Source organism: Apiospora aurea (genome assembly GCF_038362705.1).
Source record: "Apiospora aurea strain CBS 24483 chromosome Unknown utg000007l_segment0_segment0, whole genome shotgun sequence".
Lineage (NCBI taxonomy): Eukaryota > Fungi > Ascomycota > Sordariomycetes > Amphisphaeriales > Apiosporaceae > Apiospora > Apiospora aurea.
In genome coordinates this window covers 892168-917856 of record NW_027117394.1, presented here as the reverse complement: position 1 = coordinate 917856, position 25689 = coordinate 892168, and the positions used below count along the sequence as shown (strand labels likewise).

General features: G+C 55.2%; 9 protein-coding genes across 9 annotated transcripts; 8 read left to right on the top strand and 1 right to left on the bottom strand.

Annotated features, from left to right (window-relative positions):
* Nucleotides 1–1207: 1207 nt before the first annotated feature.
* Nucleotides 1208–2454, top strand: PG986_010579 (HET-domain-containing protein; the record flags this gene model as incomplete). Its single annotated transcript, XM_066846801.1, is given in 4 exon segments — nucleotides 1208–1450; nucleotides 1474–1671; nucleotides 1683–2351; nucleotides 2374–2454. 4 exon segments carry the CDS (start codon nucleotides 1208–1210, stop codon nucleotides 2452–2454), a joined length of 1191 nt encoding a protein of 396 aa, XP_066696292.1.
* Nucleotides 2455–4017: 1563 nt separating this feature from the next.
* On the top strand, nucleotides 4018–5193 carry PG986_010578 (uncharacterized protein; the record flags this gene model as incomplete). The annotated part of the gene is made up of 1 exon (XM_066846800.1): nucleotides 4018–5193. One exon carries the CDS (start codon nucleotides 4018–4020, stop codon nucleotides 5191–5193), a length of 1176 nt encoding a protein of 391 aa, XP_066696291.1.
* A 1387-nt stretch (nucleotides 5194–6580) lies between these two features.
* Nucleotides 6581–8087, top strand: PG986_010577 (uncharacterized protein; the record flags this gene model as incomplete). The annotated part of the gene is made up of 4 exons (XM_066846799.1): nucleotides 6581–6738; nucleotides 6813–7185; nucleotides 7287–7726; nucleotides 7793–8087. 4 exons carry the CDS (start codon nucleotides 6581–6583, stop codon nucleotides 8085–8087), a joined length of 1266 nt encoding a protein of 421 aa, XP_066696290.1.
* Nucleotides 8088–8754: 667 nt separating this feature from the next.
* On the bottom strand, nucleotides 8755–10623 carry PG986_010576 (F-box domain-containing protein; the record flags this gene model as incomplete). Its single annotated transcript, XM_066846798.1, has 3 exons — nucleotides 8755–8952; nucleotides 9009–10255; nucleotides 10311–10623. The coding sequence occupies 3 exons, from the start codon at nucleotides 10621–10623 to the stop codon at nucleotides 8755–8757; spliced, it is 1758 nt and encodes a 585-aa protein (XP_066696289.1).
* Nucleotides 10624–11752: 1129 nt separating this feature from the next.
* On the top strand, nucleotides 11753–13459 carry PG986_010575 (STE/STE20/YSK protein kinase; the record flags this gene model as incomplete). The annotated part of the gene is made up of 1 exon (XM_066846797.1): nucleotides 11753–13459. One exon carries the CDS (start codon nucleotides 11753–11755, stop codon nucleotides 13457–13459), a length of 1707 nt encoding a protein of 568 aa, XP_066696288.1.
* Nucleotides 13460–13527: 68 nt separating this feature from the next.
* On the top strand, nucleotides 13528–14118 carry PG986_010574 (uncharacterized protein; the record flags this gene model as incomplete). Its single annotated transcript, XM_066846796.1, has 1 exon — nucleotides 13528–14118. One exon carries the CDS (start codon nucleotides 13528–13530, stop codon nucleotides 14116–14118), a length of 591 nt encoding a protein of 196 aa, XP_066696287.1.
* A 920-nt stretch (nucleotides 14119–15038) lies between these two features.
* PG986_010573 (uncharacterized protein) lies at nucleotides 15039–17259 on the top strand (the record flags this gene model as incomplete). Its single annotated transcript, XM_066846795.1, has 7 exons — nucleotides 15039–15075; nucleotides 15272–15550; nucleotides 15644–15999; nucleotides 16075–16180; nucleotides 16229–16265; nucleotides 16344–16461; nucleotides 16909–17259. 7 exons carry the CDS (start codon nucleotides 15039–15041, stop codon nucleotides 17257–17259), a joined length of 1284 nt encoding a protein of 427 aa, XP_066696286.1.
* A 1743-nt stretch (nucleotides 17260–19002) lies between these two features.
* Nucleotides 19003–19602, top strand: PG986_010572 (uncharacterized protein; the record flags this gene model as incomplete). Its single annotated transcript, XM_066846794.1, has 1 exon — nucleotides 19003–19602. One exon carries the CDS (start codon nucleotides 19003–19005, stop codon nucleotides 19600–19602), a length of 600 nt encoding a protein of 199 aa, XP_066696285.1.
* A 3258-nt stretch (nucleotides 19603–22860) lies between these two features.
* PG986_010571 (uncharacterized protein) lies at nucleotides 22861–25413 on the top strand (the record flags this gene model as incomplete). The annotated part of the gene is made up of 4 exons (XM_066846793.1): nucleotides 22861–23309; nucleotides 23501–24226; nucleotides 24309–24758; nucleotides 24840–25413. The coding sequence occupies 4 exons, from the start codon at nucleotides 22861–22863 to the stop codon at nucleotides 25411–25413; spliced, it is 2199 nt and encodes a 732-aa protein (XP_066696284.1).
* Nucleotides 25414–25689: the final 276 nt, after the last annotated feature.

Sequence of the window (25689 nt, the reverse complement as noted above, 5' to 3'; positions counted from 1 at the left end):
TTGCACTTCCTGGGCTGAATTCGATCCTCTTTGGGCAATGTGATTCGAAAAATCGAAACAAATATTGACGATCTTATTGAGACTCGTTTTATTTTCTCATACTTTTGTTTAAATTCTCGCCTCTGTTGTGTGGTTATCGGGCCAGTTTGAATTGTATAGATCGAGATGCAGGAACGTCTTCTAAGAACAGCTCTAATCAATGGCAACAGTGCGGCCGCATCTCGCGACCGGCAACGACCCCGATCCCTACTTTTGTGGATGACCGGCCGCCTACCAATATTTGAGAGAGGCCGTCCCATCTCAATGCCGCTGTTTGGATGTTGCCTCCTGCTACTTCAGGACTTCCCGAATCATTGAGTCCCCAAACTCGGCGAGCGAATCATTGTAGCTGTCAAGTAGACGTAGGTACCGATGGGTTCTCGAGACTACTTGTACGAGACCGAAGACCACGCTCGAACCATCTGGAACCCGGGGCCAGGGCCCGCCGATCAGGCCACCTGCACGTAATCAGAACGGATACGTTCATACCCGTCAGCCCGCGAACCTAGCTGCCACGTTCTGAAGCACCAAACACTAACCTAAGCACATGTCGCTGCCCATTCAGCAAGCCCAACCGGGCCGTGAGGCCTCCTGGTAAAGGCTTTACGCCACCCTAAGGCCGAGGAGGGCAAGCATCCCGCTGAAAGATTTTGCCACCCCCGGCAAGGCACCATGGCAGGTCTAGCCTGCCTAGAGCCCTTAGGCTTTCGGGTGGAGTGTTCCTACAATGGGCTGGCTTCAGGCACATCGTCGGGGTTTCTGGCGTTGCTGGACCTCCAAGGCCGCAAGGCAAGTTCGAGTTTTTACAGGTGGACGGCGATGAACGACGGGATACACTCCTACATGTTGCTACACACGATAGCAAGGCAAGGGAGGTTGCTTCTTTCGGCGTGGAGGCGGGGTAATGCGACAGGCGCCCCAATAATGATGCCCCCTACGAGACACTTGCTTTCGCTAATCTCACATTCAGGTCATATAGGGGGTTATGTGCTGGGCTTTTCTTTCTCTCGACTTTCCTTCCTTGTGGGTCTCACAGCGATAGGGCGTCCATGTATGCAACTAGATTCTCTGTAGAGGCGTAAGTAGCGCCGGGGCGGCGTGCACATCTCGGTGTTTGCTCACTGACTGATTGATTTTCGCGGAATTCTTACGACCACAGGCCACTAGTATGTCTCTTGACCTGCCAGTGTACGCCGCGAACCGGCCCCCCTTTGTGGTGACCCCTTATGCCTACCAGCCTCTCGAACATTCTCAAGTACGGCTCTTGACCCTGTACCCTGGAGAAGAACTAGACGAGATCCGCATCCGCCTCCGCCACGTCAAGCTACCGCCTGGCGACTCGGGCATCAACGCCAGCTCGGAAATTGGGGACTTGAACCTTCCCGAATACGAGGCATTGTCGTACACTTGGGTACCTCCTACTCACGACGACAGCGCGCCTTGGTAGGGACAGACGAGGGTGGCGGCAACAATGGCAACCGGCAGTTCATACTATCCATAACGGATAATCTGGCGGAAGCCATGAGGCGCATCCTTCACAACGCAGGAACCGCCAAGACGCTCTGGGTCGACGCGCTATGTATCAATCAAGCGGACAAAGCTGAAAAGAGTATTCAGGTCCCGCTCATGACCGTCATCTACAGGTCGGCCTCCCGCGTTCTTGTTTGGCTGGGTCCGAACGCGATGATAGCGCCCTCGCCATGCGTCTTATAGGGTTTACAGGCTCAAGGGTCGAGGTCGACCGGTCGTCGTATTCATACACGGGGTTTGATGCCGACTACCTTGCTGGCTTTGAGGCAGAGTTTAGCATGGGATTCTCTGATTCCGCGTTTGCCGCATCCGTGGAGTCGCTCCTAGAACGAGAGTGGTTCAAGAGGGTATGGGTACGTCAAGAGGTTTTCCTCGCGCGGCAGGCCGTAAGTTTCTGCGGCATGAGCGAAATGGGATGGGTCGACTTCCGGAAAGGGGCATTGGTCCTCGCTTTCGAGTTCTTCGGTATGCAAAAGGCCATCACTCTGATGTACTTGGTAGGCACCTTCCCAATAGACTGGTTGGAGGTGCGGGATGTGTTGAAGGGGCTAGAGTGTGCCAACCCCCGGGACAGTATTTATGGCCTGCTCGCTTTGATAGACACGCACGATGCGGGCCTGCCCGAAGTCGATTACAGCCTTTCCACCGCCGAGGTCTACACAGCAACTGCGACGCACATCTTCCGGAACGCAGATGCTCTCCACATGCTGATGGCGTGCGAGCTGGCCCCCGACCGCATGGTCAATCTGCCAAGCTGGGTTCCGGATTGGTCGACCAACCCCGTGAATGCACACTTTTATTCAGGTTCTCACGCTGCCACGAACACGATTCCCTCTGTCGAGTTCCCCCGTGGGGCCGGAGGAGTTATGCGCTTGCCGGGAGTGATGAGACGATCTTCGAAGGTAAAGGCCTTCGAGTCGATGGGCTCGTTGCACAGCGAAGCGACAGAGGCGATCCTTCGTAGACTGCGGATGGTTCCCAGTGCCGACGGGGAATACATGGGAGGGAATGAGTCGTTCGGCCATGCGCTTTGTTGTGCAGTCTACGCTGCGCATTGTCGCCACTGCAGAATACCTCAGTTGCCTGGAGATGTCTCCTTTGGGGGAGACGCGTCGCGCTGCACGTCACTTGCCTTTCTTGCGATTGTCGCCATCCGGGGGTCTGACGCCGAACAACACTAACAGCAGCAACGACAGTACTAGTAGGGACATTGCTCAATTTATAGCTTCCGGGAAATTCGTATGGGAGAGACGTGGCATTGGCGCTCGGAAATCCACAAGATGGTCATCCAGGGTGGTGAGGTTGTCAGCACTGCGCGGGATGTAGATTATGAGAAGGAACGGGTAAGGACAACTTTCGGCGTCGACGACGTTAGATCAGTGACGCCTGAGATGGCGATAAGTAAGGGAATACCGATCACCTGGGTGGACTTTGTTTGAATTGTCCATCTATCTTGTAGAGACTTGCAGGATGCCCTGGTTTCGCGATTACGTGTATTGCAGGTACGTCGCCCCTTTAGGGAGCTCGGATGTAACGCTTCGTTCAAATCGGGCGAAATAGTGGCTATGGCTTTAATAAAGGTGACATAATACGAAATATTGAAGCCGAAATGTGCAGGAGGATTGTGCAGAATTACGGACGACCAAAGGGGCTCATCTTGGTTAAACCTTAGGCGCAGCTTCGACTGGCTGCCGATAAGACAGAAGCGGAAATGTGGCCATTCCTCCATTTACCCTGTATGATGCCTTGTCGCCAGAAGTAGAGTGGTAGGCTTCAAAATCGGATATGATTGCAGCTTGATTGACACCCGACCTGTGGGCGTGGCGGCTTTCCAATCCCCAGGTGTTATTGGAATGCGGATGGTCGTTAGTGCACGCATGGCAATCAGCATCATCTAAAAAGGGATGCATGCCACCCGGGTCAATCCACCGTTCGCTTGCCCGAGACGCAAACGGACAATGACACGGGCAGAGAGGGTCTTCTGCCTCTTTTGGGCTTAATTGACGGAGGAAGTGTGAAGAAAACTCAAAAGTTCGAGACATCCAACCTTCCTTCAACGGATGCCCAACAATGGGAACAACTGTTTAGGTTTTTCAATCAGGTCATCACCGAAAGCTTCCTTTTCGTGCCGTGGTTTGGGGAGAGACACGGCGAGACACCCGCGGTCAGCTCACTGCGCAACTCGTGGTGGCCAGGATCCAGCTGATCTCATCCCGTCATTTCATTAGGTCACCACCAGGAGGGAAACGTCTCTTCCATCTGAACTACCGACTCGCGAATTGCAGGATCTGATTGTGTGTGATGCAAGCGCCATCCCATCACCAGCTCGGAAATCCGATCTAAATGTGCTCAGCTTTGTTTCGACCTCAGAAAACATTCGGCCTCCCCCAACATCAAAGAACCCACAGCACTCCACCAACCGCAAAATTGAACACGAGAGCAGCAAACATGGCGAGGACGATGGCCGCCCAAGATCTGCACCCCAACGTCCTGGAAGAAATCCTAGGACCCCAACTCCTCAACCTCCAGCGCGAAGCCACCGCGCTGCTGGACCAGAGCCTCGAGCTCGCCGACCTCATCTGGGAGCTCGAGGGCGAGTACTTCTCATCGCAAGAGCTATGCGGTCGCGGTGCTTCTCTCCAGTCTGTTACTGGATACGATCACGATGCGGCCGAGGAGTTCACACCACTCCCTGACTATGACCTTGAAGAGAATGACGACGACAGCAACGTAGAAGTCTACTACCAGCTAGCAGACCTGCGCGCCGAGGCCGCTGAGCTCAGCAAGCGCAGCGGCGACGCCTGGACGCTGTTCTGCGAGGAGATTGTGGCGCGCCTGTCCCCATCGTCGCCGGCTTACGAAACGGTGCCATGGCGACCGCAGAAGCAGAAGCAGAAGATACGCCAGCAGGGACGTCATCATCAGCTGTCTCATGGCACGTTGGCGCTCAGAGACGAGTACATCGAAGGGGAAGAAGACGAAGAGGAAGCAGGGCTCATGATGCCGCCCATGGTGAACGCTACCGAAGAAGAGGCATCACCCCATTACTACTACGCTGATGACGAAGATGCATTCATGCCCTCGACGCACACGGAGGAGATACCGATTTACTTTGAGGAGGATGCCGACCTGGCGGAGCTATACTGGCGTTTCCATGATGATTATAACGTCAGCCGCGACTACTATGGAGAGGAGGTGGTGGCGGACGAAGTGGACGACTATGAGTTCATGGAGATGATCCGGCAAGAGTACCTCGACCTCGCCGAGCAGTACCTGGCATCATCGCATGTTCTTCACCAGACGAATACCCCCTCGGATACGGGCGACTCTGGTGCCGATGGCGACGGGAAGGAGAAACCAGCAGCGATCGCAAACGTCGAGGAACTGCCCGGCCTGTTCGAGAATCCGATGGAGGGCAAAGAGGACGGCGATTATGACGATTCCGGCTACGACGAGGAAGAGGAGATAGAGGTGGAGGTGCATGTGAATAGTAGCCCGAGTCAACGGCATAACGACAGCGGGTTCGTGGAAGGCGAAGATACCGACAGCGAGAATGAGTCCTTTAAGACCTGTCTTGATGAGTTTGATGGCGGAGATGGCGATGGCGATGACGGAGAACTGTAAGGGGGACGGGCTCCTGACTGAGGGCACGACACACAGAGGAATCGCATACCAACCAAACAGAAGGAACGTGGATGCTTGTGAACTAAACATCAGAGTGTTCAGATACATAGATGAGCGATTCATCAAAAGAATTGACATGGCATCTGGCATTGCCAAGGCATCAAAACACGAATGGACGCATTCATCCATCTTTCTGGAAAGACTGCATTGAAGTGAGCTCAGCTGGATCTGCCCCAGCCAACAGCTGCAGGTTGCCGGGCTGGTCCAATGACGAGTGACAATTGACTGCGACATCGGAACAGTAATGTTCACCCTGCTTCTTCTGTCCGGACGGCTTGCCGTAAAAGGTTGCTTGCTTTGTTGGAGGTGCAGCTCGTGATTGCAACCTGCATGATGAGACACGCAACATTAGTGCCGCCATTCACAGCCAGCAGACGGTAATTCTGGTCTTGTTGAAGTCGAAAGTGACGGAACGCGGCACCAGCTATGCCACATTCATCATTGGTGAAACCTCTGGCCTGCCAGTATCCGCGACTTGTCCTTCACGATAGGTTGACCGATAGGTTGCTGGAGTTTCGGTTCCAGTTCAGCTTACAGTACCTACAGTACGTTGGGTGCCTAGATGAAATTAGTGGATACATGTAAACGAGGGTCCCATTCATCATCATCTATTTGGCAGCCGCAGCGCCCGAGCCAATGTGCCCGTTTTACGGCAATCACCCAAGTGCCATTCGCTACTACGTGCGATGGGTAAGTTTCGACACTCCGTACGGTACCCATGATCAGTGCGCTTTTAAGCTAACCGTAATAATATAAGTGCGTATTTACACCTCGTAGAAAATCGTACCCAAATTTGGTTAAGCGCATCGTGACTGCCAATTCTTTTACACGTTGCGGAGCGCCCTTTTTTGGCCTGACACCAAGTATTCGCTAAACGGGAAGGGCGTACCTGGCACTAACACGATCCATGACATCAGATCAGAGCCTCAAAACCTGGGGTAAGCTTCCTTTTTGTCACATCTCAGAGCCAGCCACAGAATATTAAGTGATGGGTTTGGAAGGAAAAATGGGCGATCGTATGCTAGCTTACGACTGAGGCGTACCTGCTAGGCAATAAAGAGAGAAGCATGCATCATTACGAGTTGAGGTGAAGGCTGATTTAAACATTTCGTCACTGCCTGTCAATCTCAATCGTACTTGAATCCCACGACCACCCTGTGCCAAAATCTCCAGCCCTCTTTCCCTGCTGAACTGCAACTTTTACGAGATCTTTACTAAACTCCCCAAACAAGAACTCAATTGAATTCTCATTTACACACTCGTTATTGATCTTCGTACGAACTCGCACACCTCACTTCAGTCGTAGCAAGCAAGCATCTCCTTGAAAATGCCTTCCACACGCTCGTCCGAGAAGAACGCCGAGCCCACCGACCAAGCTGCAGGTGCAAAACATGAGATGGAAGAGAGGACATCGCCAGCACCAAAGCGCGCCAAGAAAGACGACGGTGAGAAGACACAGATGACCATTGAAGAATCCATGCCCGAGTACGTTTCCTGTCTATGCTTTGCCGACTATGCGTCTACCCAGTGCCATCGTGACTAACATTGCCAATTTGCAGTGCTGATGGCGGTGGTACTGAGACCAAGAAAACGGATGACGCCAACGACAATGACAAGGCCGACGCTAGTGAGGAGAAGAATCTAGAGCAAAAGCCCCAAGAGGCGAAGGAGGAGGAGCAGGATCAACCAGAGAAGGAGAAGAATAAGCCCGACGATAAGGAGAACGAGAAACCCGGCGCCGCCGCCGCCGCCGCCGCCGCAGAGGAGCAGCCCAAGAGCGAGGAGAATGGCGCCAGCGCGGTGGAGCCCGAGGCCCGCGAGGGCGAGGTTCCCGCGAGTATACTCGAGAAGGGCATTATCTACTTCTTCTTCCGCGGCCGCGTGGGCATTGATGAGCCGAGCGGCGTCGGTGACATCGCCCGGACTTACCTGGTAAGAGGTTTTCGTTGTTTGTTAGGACTAGCGTTTATTCTCGTGTCTGGTATCAGCGCTATATCTGGGATGCCAAATGGCTAATCCCCGAGTCTCGATAGGTCTTGCGACCGATTGCGCACGAAGGAAAGCTGGGCGACGGCCCCATCGGCGACGCGGGCAACAGCCGGCTCGTCGCGATCCCCAAGAAGAAGCTGCCGCTCAGCGGGCGGGACAAGTGGGTCGCCTTCGTCGAGAAGGTGCACGCGTCGTTCGCGACCCTCAAGGACGAGTTCCTCGCGGCCAACGACTACGAGACCAGGACGGCCGGCACGCGCCACTCGCCCGCGGCCACCCCGATCGGAGAGGGTGTGTATGCGATCACGTCAACGGGTCGCGAGAGCCACCTGGCGTACATGCTGACGCTGCCGCAAGAGTTCGGCGAGACCCAGAAGGAGATGGGGCTTCGCGAGAAGGGCAGCTTTGTTCTTAGTACGCGCAATCCGGATTACCCGCCGCCCAAGTACGCGCAGCTGCCTGAGGGTCCGGATTATCCGAAAGAGTAAGTTGTTCTCCTGCTATCTCATGCTTCATTTCCACCTTTCCCCTCTTACTAACTTTGATACAGGGTCAAGGACGACTTTCGTTCTCTCCGCTGGTCCGGCACAACGCCCAAGCACCTCGATTACGTCAACACGCAAGTTCTGCTGATCGGAGAGGGCTCGGGAATCGACAAGGCCATGGAGCCGCAGAAGCAGGATCAGAAGGATGGCAAGGAGGAGCCCGAGGAAGAGCTGGTCAAGCTCGAGGAAGAAGACGCGCAGCGCATGAAGGATCTCAACGAGGACGATGCCAAGGCCATCTTTGCGGATCTCGGTGCCAGCGCGAAGGACTACCCGAAGGAGCTACAGACTACGTTTTAGTGTGATGATGTTGATATCCCAATGAGTTGCTTTTGCGATCACCCAATACTGAAGAACTGAGATGAGCTTGGTTTGCTCGACTTTTTATTTACCAATGTGCAATTGCAGAAGTAGTTCCTCGGCTTCTGATGCCCGGGGCAGTTGAGTTTGGTAGATGGCGATGTTAGTCATGCCATTTGCTACCAGCCATCGTCGTGGTGTTGGTGGATGTGACCTTAGATGACGAGGACGATGTGATATATCTCACAAACACCAACGTATCGGCATCATGATGCCCCAGGGCCACTTCAGTAATATCAATTGCACCTTTCGCCGATATCTAAATGGCGGTCGCAGTGTTTCACCAGATCTTCGCCAAGATGATCCGTAGATACTGGTGACTACATCCCCCTTTCGGGAACTGGAGACTTTCATAAGTCCCGTGCATCTCATGTAGTCGCGTAGGACGAACTTCCCAGCACGGATTTCTGCTTCTGGGATGCTCTTTGCCACATTGGGAGGCAACTCTCATTTGACCCGAAGTGCATACGTCTATGGGGACAGGATCTGTCTTCAGGGTCCGGTGGACCACTCACTCCATTGGCCTCGACAGAAGTCTGGAAGTGCCAACAGAATCTGGCAGGGTGGGTTGGTATATAGGGTATCATTCATTACGCGCTGCCTAACTTCAAGTAAAATCGTAAACCATCAAGCTTTCCCTGCCCTGACTGGATTCTTTCAAGACAATGACCATTTCGTCATCAAACCCGACCCAATTCCGCTTCTCGTCAAAAGTCGCGAGGGTATTACTATTACTCTCATCCGACTCCGCATCTGCCTTTGCTTTGGCTGCACGGACGTTGGGCCGCACCTCGATGCTCCGGGCCTCCGCCCGCCCCCCTCGAGCTCCCAGACGCGGATCTCCTCCCCGCGGCAGCTGACGCTGACGGCCTTGCCGCGCGAGGTGATCTCGGCGTCGCTGATGCCCGAGGTGTGGCCCCAGAGGCGGATGCCGGGCGAGACCGAGAGGGAGGTGGCGTTGGAGGTGCAGAGGTGGAGGATCAGGGTGTTGTCGGGTAAGGTGGCGAGGAGGTAGGGGTGGTTGTAGCAGATGCTGGTTGGGCCGTCGTCCGCGGCGTGGCTGCTGTATGCATGGGTCGTCGCATGTGCTGGTGAGGATGGCGGCGAGGGGACTTGCTGCGACGGGGAAGAGCGCACGGGTGGGGAATACGCGATGCGCGTTGTGGTGATGTCTGGCGTCGTTTTCGTTTTTGAGGTTGAGGCCCGTAGATGGAGGTCTTGAATGCCCAGCGACCATCCTTGTAGGGTGGAAAATGTGTATGCGATTGACGCTATCGTGGTGCTTGCCGTCTTGCGTAGGGAAAGCGCTAAAGGGGCTCTTGAAGTGTGTGACTTGAGTGATGTGAGCAATAATGGTGCCTGTAGGGATCCCGCCGGCGCATTCGCCATTTGGGGTATCTTGGGATCGGAGCCAGCCGCACAGGCTTCATCCTCAGCCTGGCTATCCATCTCCGTTGGTATATTGATAGACGTAGACCTTGGTCTATCTTGCGCCGGGATGGTGGCAGACCTGGGGTTCTCGGTAAAGTCGAATGTGTAGAGTGATATCAAGACCGACTCGGTGGCGGTTAGCAGGTAAGGGTGCGAGTATGCAATCCCGACCAGCTCGCCATTGGTAGACTTCTCGTGCCGGTACTTCCGTATTACTTCGTGCTTGCCAATATCCAGCTTCCAAACACCGAAGCTGCCATCTTCGAAGCCAACGGCCACATTCAACACTGTAGAATGTAGATCCTGGTCGTCAACGGCCAGGCAGCTCGGTGCCGCCGGGCTTGTTGACTCAGACTCGAGAAATTGGGTTTGCGCGACCAGTTCCTTTGTCCTTAAATCCCATGCGCGCAGGCCCGATGAAAGGTCTGCCGTTATCGCCACGCCTTCGGATATCTTAACCAGCATCGGCCGCGCCGTTGTCGCAATCTCCTCTCCGATACCGACAGCCGCTATGTGGTCGCCGACATGTAGCTCTTCCACCGCTGCCTTGCCCTTGGACCAGTTGTGTCGCAGCTTGTATTGCCCCTTCCAATCCGGCGACGTCGAAGGCCGATCAACTCTAACGCCGTTGTTGTTGTCGCTGCTGTTGCTGCTGCGCATGTCGACCCAGCCGCCCCCTCCTCCCGTCGGCCCAAATAGCCCGGCGTGACGAGTAGTGCAACTTGCCCTCACGCGCGGAGCCGTTGCGGAAGCCCGGAATGCGCATGGCGCGCGGCAGCACGAAGCGGTCGTAGTATAGCCGCTTCCATAGCTGCGAGTCTTCGGCGAGGCGGTGGAAGCGACGTGAGACGGGCGCGACGTTCAGGAGAGACGGTAGGGGCAGGTACGTGAGGATGCGGATGAGGAGCTCGTCGGAGAGCGGCGAGAGGTGGTCGTGGCGGGGGGCGAGCCGAGGTCGTTTGGGGTTCTTCGGTGCCGTGGGAACGGCGATCTCGTCTTCGCTCGTGTCGGCAACGGAGAAGAGCTTTCGCTTCTGGGGAGGCATTGTCGCCATATGGAGGGAGAAAAACCCTCTTCCTACCAGTAGGAGTGATATGCAAGAATCAGGTACATACAGTCCTCGAAATGGGCATCGAGTCGGCCTTTGTGCAATGCACCCACCGACGTACTTAGGCATTAGTGGTGGTAATTAGCGACCGTAGGGAAGGTGGCGTCGCTGGGGAATGTTCGGGGTTTGCGGAGATACAGTCACGACCGCGAATCAACCGCCACAACCAGCAGCCACTGCACTGCTCTTCCTTCACTTCTCACCACAACCCCGGATAATTCCAATATTTTCCCCTTTCAGTGACCCTGGCAGCGATCAAGATAGTGTCAGGTACAAATCGGCCTGATGTTGATCGGTCAACAAACATGGGGTTTCTAGTCTTCCACTTCTACTACACCGACACGATTGCGGCTCTTCGCTTTGATCCATTTGATGACGACTATCAGGTGTTGCTCTCCACTTTCTTTAATATGACCTCAGTTTGGAAAGCCCAACCAAACAGCCCATACCATGTCTTGTCTCCTTGTGCACTCTTTCCTGTGGCCTCACTGGAGAACAACGGATATGGTCGATGGACACGTCTACGCGGCGGTGCTAGTAGCACTTTGCCCTGAGGCTGCAAAGACGTACTTGTACGGCAGCTATATCAAGAGATGTGACGCGTGCAGTGCCAACCTCTCTCGCTCCTCGGAATTGAAAAGAAAGGGATAGCCCCCATTGCTTGGCCAGACCGGCCAGACCGACAAGTGTCGGGATTTGCGAACCGCCCATCGATCGTACCTGGCTGGGGCCAATTGATTGGGAACCGTGGTTTCGCTTAAGCAGTGTTCACCCACGCCCCCCTGCTCCCGGATGCAGACCCGTTCATCCGACTCCCCGGCAGTGTGGTTGTCCAACAGCGAAGGTCATACAAAAACGTACCTGGCATCGCGATCCCGCCCAGCTTCCTTTCCGAGATATGCAGGACGCGAGGGGGCCTTATGATATTCACGTACTAAGGCTAAATGCGCATCCCGGTCATAACGCTTGATCGGAATCCTACTAACTACCTAGTTCACCACCACCCTTGCTGTTCCTGATGAGGATTAAAACCCCTGCCGGCCGCGATCCCCGTCTGTCTATCCAGATGGGGAACATCGCCTACCATGAGTTCCTCGCAGAAACTCGTGTCACGGCCACATCCCCGACACTGGACCCACGCCAAATCGTCAACATGGAGACCCGAAAGGCCATGATGGACGACGCCAAAGAGATGCAGACGGCCATCGACCTGGCCTGCCGGGAGGCCGGAAAGAGCGCGCCCCCTTACTTACTGTCCGAGCTCATCGGCAAGGGCAGTTACGGCCGCGTCTACAAGGCGACGGACCGACAGACGGGCGGCGTCGTGGCCATCAAGATGGTCGACATCGAGGAAGGGGACGGCGTCAAGCCGGGGGCCGCGGACACCTACGGCGACATCCAGAAGGAGATCAGCACGCTCAAGCTGCTCCGCGACGTCGGCGCCGCCAACGTCAACCTTGTCGTCGACGCCTTCATGGTCGAGCAGTCCATGTGGATCGTCACAGACTATTGCGCCGGCGGCAGCGTCGCGACGCTGATGAAGCCCTTTAATGCGGCGGCGTCGATGGGGAGTAGTGGCCCGCGGCTCGACGAGAAGTGGATCATCCCGATATTGCGGGAGGTGGCCGAAGCCATCCGCTGGATCCACAACCACGGCGTCATCCACCGAGACATCAAGTGCGCCAACATCTTCGTCACCCAAGAGGGCGGCGTCCAGCTGGGCGACTTCGGCGTGGCGGCCATGGTCCAGACCAAGTTCGACAAGAGACGTACTGTCATCGGTACTCTGCACTGGATGGCCCCCGAGCTCTTTGATCCCGTCGTCTCGTACGGTCCTGCTGTCGACATCTGGGCGTTTGGAGCAGTGGCTTACGAAATGGCCTGCGGATTACCGCCGAATGCCATGGAGTCGCACAGGGCGCGTGTTGACCCATCGCAGTTTGGCGAGTTCCTCAACGGGCACATTCCGCGGCTCGAAGGACCCGAGTATTCCGATGGGCTGAAGGATCTGGTGGCATTCTGCCTGGAGAAGGACCCTGACCGGCGTCCCATGATTGACCGCGTCGTAAACCACCCATACATCCGCCAGACCTCGTTGGCATACCCAGCTGCCTCGCTTTCCCAGCTTGTGCGGAACTACAGGTTATGGGAGCAGCAGGGTGGCGTTAGGCAATCACTACTCAACCCCAACATCGGCGCGCAAATAGCGGCCGATCGCACTGGGGCTGATCAGGAGCAGGACGAATGGAACTTTAGCACAACTTTGGAGTTTGACCAGCAGGTTGAGGACACTGGCCCTTCGGCACAGGATCTTTCACAAAATATGGTACCTCCGCCGCTACGACCGAAGGGCAGGCGCCGACCTCCGCCTCACGTGCTTGAACGACTTAAGGCTCCTCTAGAGAAGGTTTTTGATCCCAACACCAAAACAAACTACACAGAGAACTCGAGGACATATTATGCTCCTGGCGGTGGCGATAGTGGTGATGACGGTGGTGATAGTGGCATGCCCTCGTCATCAGCGCCGGATCTGCCACTCCGGGACGACTCGAGTACAGCTGCGATACGAGAATCGCTGATCGACCTGGACGCCTCACTCGGAGACAGCTTCGACACACCAACATCGTCGATGGATGACATGTCCACTCTCCGACCAGCTGCCCCTGGTCCCATGGCCTTTCCACACTCGGCCGCTTCGTACGAACCAGCTAGCGGACTGTCCAACCGAGGAATACCGAGGGAGGGCCCCCGGGCCCGCCCCCTCTACCTCTAAGTGGCTCGTTCTTTCCTAACAACTCGAAGCCCATGCCGAGCCCGCAGCCGCCAGGGAAGAACGGAATAATGCCCAAACCAATCAGAAGCAATACCACATCCATTTTCGCTCAGCAGCGCCAGATGGAATGGCGGTGGCCGAGCAACGTCCCGCCCTTGCCCCGGAGCAGCAGTGCGGGACGAGGCCCGCGTCGCTCCACGGCAGGTAACAATTACAGCCATCATCAGAACAACACGTCGAATGGCCGCGGCCGCAGCCCGAGTCCCAGTCCCTTGGAGATTCCGATGCCGGCCGACCGCGCTTCGCTAAACAGCTTGATCGACCTGGACGAAAGCCTGTTTGGCATTACGGACGATTCCACCAACAAACACATCTCGCCCGAGTACCCCAGCACGCCGCCACGGTCGGCCAACGGCACCGCCGCCCCCTGGTCGTCGGCCGGCATGTTTTTCGGGGAGGAAGGGCTGTCGATGAGCCCCTTCGATGGAACTGCTATACCACCGACATTACCCCACAACATAATGGACTATACTCCCCCAATCCCCGAAACTTCCCCGCCCCCGGCCAATTTCCTCCTTTCCCCACCGGACGAAGAGGACGAAGACTTGGACTTTCAGGGAGGAAGCGGGGGGCGGGGGCGGGGGCGGGGGCGGTCATGATGATGATGAACACGATGACGATGACCACGGCCCGTTCTGGCTTCAGTCCGTCATCGACCCCCCCTCAGCGCAGGTGATGGAGGGCCGCGCGCCGCGGCGGGCCGTCGCGGATGAGATGAAGAGGTTGCTTGGGAGCTTGTCGGGGCACCTCAGCGACGTGGGGAGGCAGGTCAAACAGCTCGAGCCGCGAAGGGCCGAGGGCGCGAGGCCTGGGTCTTGACGGTCCCGACTATTTGATCCGGAGACAGGAGTCATGTAAATTAATGTTCTCAGTGTATGTGGGAATTCTTGGGCGGGTTAGAGGGAAAGGGCGGGGATTGTGGTTTTGGTTGTAGTCGAGAAAGCGCTGCGGCACACACCTCCCGGGCCTAGCCCCCATCCTAACTAACCGTACCCGTTCTTAGGGCCGCGGGGAGCGTGCTAATGGGGTTGGCGGGATTGCTGTTTCGTTTACTCCGGTGATCCGGGCCATTCGTCCTATAGCGGGCAGTCTACGGGCGCATTTCAAATGGGGGCTGGATAATGCGAGTGGCAAAACTCGCCCGGGGGCTCCAGGAAGAAGACGGTCGGGTTCAGGAATCAAGGCTCCGGTTGCCATTGATAAACACAGAGAGCTCCCCACGATCGTGGAGGCGGATGCAATTCTATCCACAGCTGCTGTTCTGATCCCAACCCCCATTTTCGCGAGAATGATTCCCGGTTTCCTTTTAGCGTGGTTTGGCAAGGATACACTCTTTCGCACTCGTGGGAGAGCAGTTGGCTGTTGTTTCGAACCAGCTCTAGGCTAGGTAGCAACGGTGTGTCCTCGGGGGGCCTGGGCACCGAGACGATCTGCTCGATCCCGTCGATCTAGCTGGTTGACATTATCCGAGTATTGCTCCGTGGAAAAGCTGGCCAGCTCGAGATGCGTGTATTCAATCATGCTCCAAGCCCCAAATTTTAACTTCGACCAGCAGCGTAAGTGCAGTTCGGGTGCGTACAGGCTATGTCAGCCCACCGTGGCGAACGATTAATACTACATCACCCCAGCATCATCATAAAAATCTTGGTCCGACGCAGGAACACCGGACGGGCCCCAGACATTGGTCTCTCCCGTGCTCTAAAGCAGAGGCAAAGAAAGGATTGCTGCTGATGCTGATACTGGCGGAGTCAGGTCTCATCGATTCTTGTCTGAGACAATACTGCAGCACACCCAAATGTGTCGTCGTCCAACAACGAGTCAGCCCCTTTAGGTCGCAGTTCTTCGATATCTCCCCCAGCGATGCGACATTCTACATCCCACTCCCAAAATCACATACCTTTTATGGTAGCACGCCGACCCACATGAGCATGCTTGGATTCGACCTCTCCGGTTACCACGAGACCGTGGCTGGTCGGATTGTCAATCTCCTTCTCGTCATCTTTGGCAGTAGTGTCTGCTGCGCATTCATCTGTAGGTCAACTGCCTCCCCAACTAATTACCCATCTGGCACTTCTGCGTCCTCTTGCAATCCGAGATTGGCGGTAGCTCACGATCATTTTCCAGATTACCGTTGTGCCACTGTTCGTGCTTGGCGCCGTGTCCCCTACATAATATGGCGTAAGCCTCACCCCGTCCCTCTCTACATGGCAAGGCAATACGATAGTGAATCAAGAGTGTTGCTGTCGCCGGCCTCCTGTTCCGTTCGATGGAACTACCTGCTGACCCAGACGTTCGCGCCGAATCTAGTGGTCATCGCCATATACGCCGACTCGCTATTGTTCATGCTCGGCTCGTCGCTGACGCAGTTCACGTTGGACGCCAATGACAACGTTCGAGTATGCAGGGCGACCATTTTGCTGTGCATCACGGCCTATCTCTCCAGCAAGCTTCTCATCTACCTCTTCCTGGTTGACAGGGCCGTGAGTGTCCATATCACTTCCGCTTCACCTTCACCCTTAATGATGGGCAGTCGCTTATGCTTTGTTTTGGAACAGCATATCGTCCGAGGCACCACGAAGGGCAGGTTGAAATCCAAGTTATACCTGTTCCATCTCGGGTTCATTTTGGGCAAGTTCGACCCGGCTTCCACACACTGCGACAGTCACTGTCGCGCCTCATCATGACGAGGAGGCTAACTGGCTCATATAGTTTCCAATTTCGTCTTCCTGGTCCTGTTACTCGCATTGTAAGGCCATCCTCGCCACATTCGCAATCTGCATCGATCGAATCACACTCACTGACCACTCGCTCTGGGTATCAACAGCCACGCCAACGACATCACTTCAGACGGCCTCTGCGTGATTGCCGTAAACCACGATATCCTCATCTGCATCTGCGTCGTCGATGTTATCATCAATGTGGGCACCATTGCTTTCCCCAGTGTACGCGGGGGCTTAAACTGACAGTGGTATCATCACAGGTCTATTTGACTGCCCTCTTCCTCCGGCCCATTGTACAATCCCACTCATTCCATGGCTGGTTACGGGGCGTAAACTCGTCGAAACACGGGCCGCTGGATTCCAAGCTCCGCTGTTTAACCAAGAAGACCTTCTTGGGCACATGCTGCACGCTGCTCAGCAGCTTGTCGTAAGTTACATTTCATCATCTCAGACCCCTTGATTTTGCCAGCGTCGCTCATAAAGAAAAACGAAGCTAATGCGAAAGGACATCCTTTCGGGTAGGAATCTTATTGGGCAAATGGTCTTCGATGGCCAACCATACTGGTTATGCCTGCTTTGCTGTGGTGCCGATGGTTTGTGCTTTCTTCATTCTTTCGTTCTACTTCCCCACATCACCCTTTCCGCCTTATACAAGAACAACAAAACCAGAAAAGAAGCAAAGCTGACCTGGGATCACTTCCTACAATAGTACTGTTTAGCGCTATCGTCATCCAATGCATAACCAGCAACGAGCATTCGGCGTCCGCCATGAGCGGCACACCGGCCGGACGCGGCAGCGGCGGCTCCTGGGACAGCAGCAACTACTACCACCCGAGCACGTCGCGTCGGACGGGGTCCTCGACATTGTGCGAACGGGGTGGCGGTGGCGGTGGCGGTGGCGGGAGCGGCGGTGGTGCTCCAGGTGATGGCTCCGGCCAGGGCAGCCAGGACATGGTGTTGGGGCCGATCCAGACCGTGCCCGCGCCAACGCTGGCGAAGGACGAGGGGGGAGGGCCGTGATGGGCCCCGTCGCGAGCGCGGAGTCAAGGGACTACGGTGCGGAGCCGAGGGCTTACTGGGCGGTATGAGGCCTGCATCTTGTCTTGGCTCCTTTTGTTCTTTTTGCTTTTTGACTCATACCAGTGCAGGCCAGCAGAAGCAAGTGACTCAAAGCCGAGCAAACTCAACATATATCGACTCAAAAAGAAGGTATTATACTCCAATGCCCCCAAATTCTATGTCGGTGGTTGTTTATACATGACATATCGACTGTGCCCATGTATGACGTATACCTTGCATGACTGCGACACCGGCCAAGTATTACGGCAACCTCGACATAATATATGTTAGCGGACTTGTACTGGATATGTGACAGATCTCGCCCTGTTGCTTGGCGCAGTGACGCGACCTGAACCACTATTAACTGGCGACCGCAGAAGCAGCTACGACTCTAACAGTACCACAAGTGGCGAAGCCCTCCAAGGACAGGAATGTGCGAGATCATCTATCAGACAGGCCGCCATGCAGATTTCGAAATATACAAGAAGGAGCGGGTGCCGTTGGTGGTCGAGAGGGAACAAGTTGTGAAGCTTGAGCGCCTGGCTACCTCAGCTGGCTTCTGGGGCTTGAGCCAGCGGGGGGCTGGGAGACTTGGCAGCAGCGAAGTAGGCACATCCACAAGCAGCGGCCCCTACAAAGAGAAACGGCACGCTACCAGTCGTAGGGGGCAGCGGTGTCACTGTCACCCAACAACGAAGACTCTGCTCATTCATGATGAGATATTACACAGGGACCTGTCATTTTCGTGAGGAAGAGGGATTGTAGCATCTATCAAACGTCGATCTGGATTCACAGTTAGCTACATACTCAAGAACACCCGAGCTCATATATTCCCCGTATATGTTTATCTAAGTTTCTGTCTTTCTGTTGGCCGAAGCGAGGCCCCGCGGTGGGACTTTTACTCAACGTGGAAATGTATGTCCCTTTACCGAAAGCGCTGATATCGGGCTCGGGCAAAACCATCACGCTTCGCCCAGAAAGAGGCCGGGGATATCAGTGACTTGAATGCAGTCATCGTCAAGTTGTCCATTATCGTCCGAGTGTTCGACGGCATACGCCGCGCTGCGCACCTGCTTCGGCTCCACGTGCTTAGCAAACATGGACGTGTCTGGTGTCGTAATCGAAAGAAGCAGTGTATGTATGTTGCAAGAAGAGCGTCTCTTGTATGATGATTTTCTGGGGCTTGGTTGTATGTAGTAAGTAGGTAAAGCTCACGATTTCGTATATATAGGCAGGTAGACCGTCGCAGCAAGTTGGGTGCCCGGCTGAATGAGTACACCAAGTTCAACAGTACTCTACATATTGACCTTGCGGTCATTCACCGCAAGAAGTTCCCATATTGATTTCCATCGTCTCCCGTCATCCCTATAAGACTCGTCATATCTGCCGCCATGGCAAAACAAGGTCAACTGAGCGGCAAGACGGCGAGTATGTTACACCCCGAGCCATCACACTCCTTTATCAAGTACGAGGAAGCACCATCTGGCCTCCCACGTGCCTAGTCGTGACTGGGTCCTCCAAGTCCAATGGCGTCAGGGGTTGCTATCGCAGTGGCTCTCGCTGAACAAAAGGAGCAAGCGTAAGTGACGTTCGATATTGGCCAGGAATGATGGTCGGGAAGCTGCTAAAAGTCCATAAAAGATCATCGTCCACTACGACAAGTCCGCAAAAGGGGCAAAATAGTTCGACAAACCCTTGCAAAACATGGGCGTCAAAGCCGTCATCGCCATCCAAGCCGACGTCGCCAGCGCCGACTTTGGCACCAAAATAGTCCGGGTCACGCTGGAAGCCTTCGGCGCGACCACCCCCATCGGCATTGTGATCAACAACGCCGGCATCTCCCGCACCCACGCGGCCATCGCCGACGTCCCCCTCGGCGCCTGGGATAGCATCTTCCACACCAACAACGTGCGGGCCCCGTTCCCGCTGATCCAGGCCGCTTTGCCGCACATGTCGCAGCCGGGCGGGCGGATCGTCAACATCGGCAGCGTCGCCGCCAAGATCGGGCGCCGCATGTTCACGGTGTACGGGGCCCTCACGTCGATGTCGGTCTCGATGGCGGAGGAGCTGGGGGGGCGCTCGGGGTCACGATCAGGGTGGTGGCGCCCGGGGCCCATCGATACGGAAACGGGGACGCGGGGGTCTGTCGTTATGGAGAAGTTGTATCGGAATATGCATATTAAGCGCGAGGGGATGCCGCTCGAGGTCGCGGGGGCGGGGGCGTGGTTGGTGGGGGAGGAGGCTGGGTTTGTTACGGGGCAGTTGATTTCTGTTGATGGGGGGTGGGGGACTGGGTGGCCTTGAGGGAAACTTGGAGTATATAGTCCCTGTATCGCGCGGTTTGTATCGGTGGTCAACTATGGCAGAGCAAAGACGGGAGATGTATCAACTCGAGATATAGGCGGCACGTATGCACGTATATGTATTAGAAATAGATCGTTTCTCTCCCTCTTCGTTTTCAGGTAGTTCTGTATGCTGCATTATGTAAAACACACGTTTTCCTTTGTTACAATTTACCCACCCAATCTCTAATAAGAGTTCAGCAAGTTCTTGCTTCATCACTATTGGGCAGCCACTGGAGCTGTGACCGCGAATCCTTCATGGTTACCGGCCAAGGCTTGCCCTTTTGTCTTCATCCGAACCTAGATCCATGGCAGTTCTAATACACTATCCTTCAAAAAAGCACAGCATGCAGGAACCAGTGACGCAGGACCGCGCCGCATACTTGCGTATGTAGTCAGGACACTGCATGTGCCGTCCAGTCTCAGGGCTACACCTCTTATCGTCAGTTTACTGATTGGGCACTTGTCGTCGCACCATCACCCGAGCTGATCGCTAGCACAAGCCCATTCTCAATCTTAAGCCACCCACCCCGGTTCTTTGGATGGAGTCTTTCGAGCCATGGACTTTTCATTATTGACTGGGACCAGCATCCCATGCCACGTGGGTTTCGAGGTTTAAGCGCAACGGTTCTTTCAGACGAATAAGGGGCGATCAGGGAAACTGCGAATAAGCAGCTGCCAGATTCGAGCCTAAAATATTAGGCCGGATGAAAATTGCGGGGCCAGATTAGCAGGCAAGCAGGCAAAGTGGTGCGGGTCGGGATTCAGGCACGCTATGCAGCACCTTCCTTCTGTGATGGAACATGGATGCGTGCATGGGAGGAGGTGTCAAGTCGCATCTGTTCCATCTGTTCCATCGAGCTCGCTCCCCAATCAGGCCAACATGACGAACGGCATGATATCATTCGAAATCCTTCGGCGGCTTTCGCAGCGCGATTAGCTCAATCTGGCCATCCAGTTCCGACAGGATCGGTTATGTAGCGGGTAGTTACATACAGCAGCATAGCATGCCCGAAGAAAAGACGACCGACCGACCCCCCCAACGCCCAGTCCAGGCCGCCAGGGCTAATTGTTGTGCGTAGGACTTCCCTCCCAGCCGGCCAGGAGTTTTTTCGGCTGCCCCTCCCCTGCCAAGCATCCCACCGATTGCCCGAACGAGCATGGTGCCAAATAGCCCGATGAGGAAGACCCGCCGCGGGGAGAATTGATCAAGACAGGCAGGCCCCCCGAAGCGGGCGCGCTTGTAACCCAACCCGTGCAACCATGGCTGAGATTCTGCCACAGGCTTTGTTCGTCTAAACGAGCGTTGCTGAAGGATGCCTTCCCGCCCTAAATCTTGCCTGCTTTGGGAAATGATGTGCAGGACTGCCATATGGCAGAATCCTCCCGCGTGCTGTATCACACGTGGGTAGCGGCTCCTTCACCAGATAGATTAGAGACCCCGAGACAGAGAGAGAGAGAGCTGAGCAAGCCAGGCGCGGCACCAGAAAAACTTACCGACCGGTTCTGTCTCACCACACATCATTGCATTGCAAGAAGTAGGTATGTTTGTAAGCTCTCTCCCTCGTATTATGTACGCGCTGCGCACCATAGCTTACAGACACACAGACACCGGCACAGGCACACAGCCAAGCACCACCAAAACTGCGCCCACGCCAAAAGCTGCGCCCGCCGCCCTCCCTCAGCCCTAGAACATTACGCCGTATCTGCCAGAAGCAATATACGCGATTCGGTCGTTTACCAATCGCCGCACGGGAGAGGCGTCGCCGTCCTGAGTGTAGCCGCCGTGTGCAAGCCAAAGAGCAAGCCATGTGCGGGGGACGGACGCGACGTCCTTTTTTTTCTACAGGGGTTTGGAATCTACATACCTCACGATTAGTGAGATGGTCCTGCCTCCGTATTCGCAGACCTGTCGGATATCGACAACACCCAAGCACCGACCGAGTAAGCAATCTTTAGTGTGATGACTGCCCGCCTTCAGGGTCCAAGCGGCGCTCAATACAATTCCATGTGGAAAAAGGGTCTTTCATATACCTCACCAGAAAGATCTTACGCTGCACTGGGGCACTGGAGCTTCGACAGTCAGCAAAAAGAGTGCGAATGCGATCTAACTCGCTTCATCCTGCTGCAACGGGGCATGCCTGTCGTCGCCCACTGCTCTCATTATCTACCTAGGTAACTGCGAGCTGGGAAGTGGTCGCCTACTTGGCTCGAGGTCCAACTCCGAGTGCATGATGGGAACGCCCCACGAATAGAAACAAGAACGTAGTGAAACAACGAACTTCTTCAGACATGATATGGTTCATTCGAAGGCGACCGCAATTCGAGAAGACTCTCTCGGGGATCGTCCCAGGCGCCCATCCGATTTGTGGATATTGCGGTCGGCACCTCGCGACAATTCCATGGTTCTCCAGCACTGACCTGACGGAACCGAACCAACACCAGCAACGCAACCAAAAGACATCACGGTCCGCTTCACGATGTTCGAGGAAGCTAGAGGTTTAATATATCTCATTCGGGTCCAGTACCCCCATTGTTAGTTGGCTTTAAACATAGTCGCATCTGCGCGCATCTGCAGGCCCATCATGGCCATCTGCAACTCTGCTTCCCAGCATTATTTTTAGCAGTAGGTAGGTATGACTGGACCAGAGGTCGCACCACCCCTACAACTTCTTCGGGCTACGATCCGCGCCCGAGAAGTGCGCGAGCAGTGCAGACCACTCCCTGCAGAAGCGGCACAGCAACTCTCGAGTACGGTACACCCTCGCACACCTCGCATACCTCGAGCAGTCAGTCCGCTTCAAGTGGTTGCCACCTGCATGCCCTGCATACTGTATTGATCCCTCAAACGTCAGCAGCTCCATTTCCTGGCAACCTCTGCACTCCATTTCTCACTTACTGGCCCGACTGCCTGCACTTTCTTCTCCTCTTCCCCCCTTGTCCCTTGTCATCACCCAACCTGCCACGCCTGCCTGCCACTCTGACCCGAACCGGAGTGATTACTACCTACATTTGATCTTACTGCTACCTACTACCTAACTAACCCTACTTTACTTAGGTGGACATAACGGAGCAACCCTCAACTACCAGGCAGACAGACAGAAGATTGGATGCATCGCGAGAGTTGTCGCTGCCCTCTCCCCCCAGGTTGTTCTTATACGAATGCCTTTTCCTTCACTACTATTAGTTCCCTTAACCACCTAAGCCCCTACCCGGCGCCATGGATCCACTTACTATTTTAACCACGGCTAGCACGCTCTCGAGCATGCTCAGTGCGCTCGACAGGACCATCTCCAATACGACCGAGGTGCGGGGACACTGGCAGGACGCCGATCTGACGGTGCTTTTGCTCGAGAACCAGCTCGCGACGCTGCGCACGGCGCTCGGCCAGATCAAGGACTGGATTGATGGCTTCTCCGCGTCGCCGGTCGGCTTTCCCGAGCTGCACTCGCAGCTGGTCATGGACCTCGACCGCTGCTTGATCTGCTGCCGCCTGCTGATCGCCAACGTCGACTCGGACGTCACCCAGATCCACCAGAACACCGTCGTCAGCAATAACATGCCCAACAAGCTGCTGCGATTGATGAGGACGAGGAGCCTGAAGAAGTCGCAACCCATGATTCAGCAGCAGACGACGGCTCTGATGTTTCTGCTCGGCGCATTCAATGCGTAAGTCCACTCACTTCCAACTCTCCATCATTAGCTTTGGCTTTCGTTGCCTATGCCATGCTGCTTGCTGCTGCTGTTGCTGCTGCTACCCGCCAGCTAGCTGTTATGTCGTCGGCAATGCACCGAACACTGCATATGTAATGCATCCCCCGCCGGAACGTGTCGCTAATTGAACTGGATGGAATTCACAGTGCCGCCATATCGCAACAAAAAGAACTGCTCGATCAACCACAAACCAAACGTGCATTGCAGGCAATAGAAGAAGACACCTCGGCCCTGTTTGCGCCCCGCTACTCGAACCCCAATATGAGCGCATCGTCGCCCTCTTCATCAACCGCCATGGCCAGTCCCGGTTTTGCCAACACACCACGACCGTCGCTTAAATCCGACTTTAGTAACGGACCTGTCGTATCTAGGATATACGAGACTTGGATCCAGAACTCGACGGAAGCGGCCCCACCTTACCAACCACCGACGGACCCGAACTGGCAACGGTCACTGGCCGATGTCAAGGAGCATCACCCCGTCCAAAACGGCGAGAGCTCTGCTGTCGCCGGCAGAGTAAATGGCCATCATTCGAGGGGTGGAAGGTATAGCGTGTTGTCGCCAGTGATAAACGGCGACAAGTTTGTTGCCGAGCCCATCCCAGAGCAGGTGCAAGTTGAGCCGAATGACAAGTTTATCCTCTTCCCGCGCGATGAGGATGATGGCAAGATCGTCGTTGACTCGGTTGAGACACAGGAGAAGTTCATCACCACCCCCACAGATACGAATGAGAAGTATATCGTCAGTGGCGCTACACCCACTTCATTAGAGAGCAGTGACAGGTTCACGGACGACATGCCGGAGAGCCCCTTTACACCCACCAGTTCCCGCCCGGGCAGCTGGCTTGCACCGGCCCGCTCCAACAGTGTCATGTCCGCCAAAAAGCAAATGGAAGCTCCTTCGCAAGAGGCGCGAGAAGAGCGAGGACCAGAAACGGTCGCTTGCGATCGACAGCGCCCTGAAAGAAGATTACAGAAAAGAGAGGCAGCAGCAGCAATACAAGGCACTACTTTTCGGCTCAGACTCACGACTACACATATTGACAGCGGCCAAGATGCTCGACAAATCGAGGTCGTACACTAGCCAGGAACTGTACGACTACCGGACCACGATTTTGAAGTTGGTGAGGAGATACACGCACAAGCTCATCCGGGAGATGCGGCAACAGCAGGTCAACACGCATGCAAGATATCTCTGGGCCTACGTTGAGGTGTTGGAAAGCTATTACAACGGTGGCATCAACGACGTCGACACCGGGCTCCCCGACGAGTTGGATGAGAGGTTTTACAGCGCGTTGGAGAACATCCTTCAGGATCCTCACATCGCAAGCATGGTGAAACCTTCGCCATCGGCTACGATTGCCAAAGAGCCGAAAGACTCATCCTGGCCCAGAGCTGCAGAATAGTAAGCCATCCTCGAAACGCAGGCGCATTTTCCGGTTCGTACTCTCATGACTGGGGCATTTGACTGACTTGACTATCACAGCTTCTTTTCGTCTTTACGTCGGATAACAATGCCGACTTACGTTCCCACCGGAATGGACATCATATACGCAACGACATTCGCCTCAACAACAGGAGGCATTACCAAGACGGACATTCGCGAGCGCGAGCTCGGCGTCGACTTCCTCGACATCGGTGGCCTCACCGGCAAATGGAAGAAGTGGATCCATCAGTTCGAGGAGGCCCGCTTCGTCGTCTTCGTGGTGGACCTGGAGGAGTACGACAAACCCGAGGTGATGCGCGATACCATGGAGCTCCTCAATGCCGTCGTCAACTCGCAGTGGTTTGCGGCGGCGTCCATCATCCTGCTGCTCAACGTGCCCCCACTCTGGACTGTCCGCAACACGGCTAACCCGCGCGACAACGTCAATATCCCTAAGGCCGCCGACGAAGTTCTCAAGGGCTTCCAGGCCCGCAATCTCGAGAGGCTGTTCATCTCGCCCTGCAGCATGACAGTCGACGGCGGCGGCGAGGCCGCGATGCAGTACATCCTCTCTGCTGTCAAGGAAGCGATCCTGATCAAGGCCTTGACCACGGTAGACGACACAATAATGTGAGAGTGAGAACGAGAGGGTGTGTCTTGTAATGTTTGGGTTTTAATCTTTTTTTTCTTATGATTTTAGCGGGGGCGCAACGCGAAGTACGTTCAGAGGGTACTGAACCCCGATTCCCGGCTCTTCATTCGGCATGCAACATTTCTGCCATCTATCTGTATATATACACCTACCTACCGTACCACCAAGTATGTTGGAGCCGATATCCATGATCATTTAGTCAGTTGTTTTTAATCTCATGTTCTACAGCGGAAACCACACTCAAGAACTGGACACACA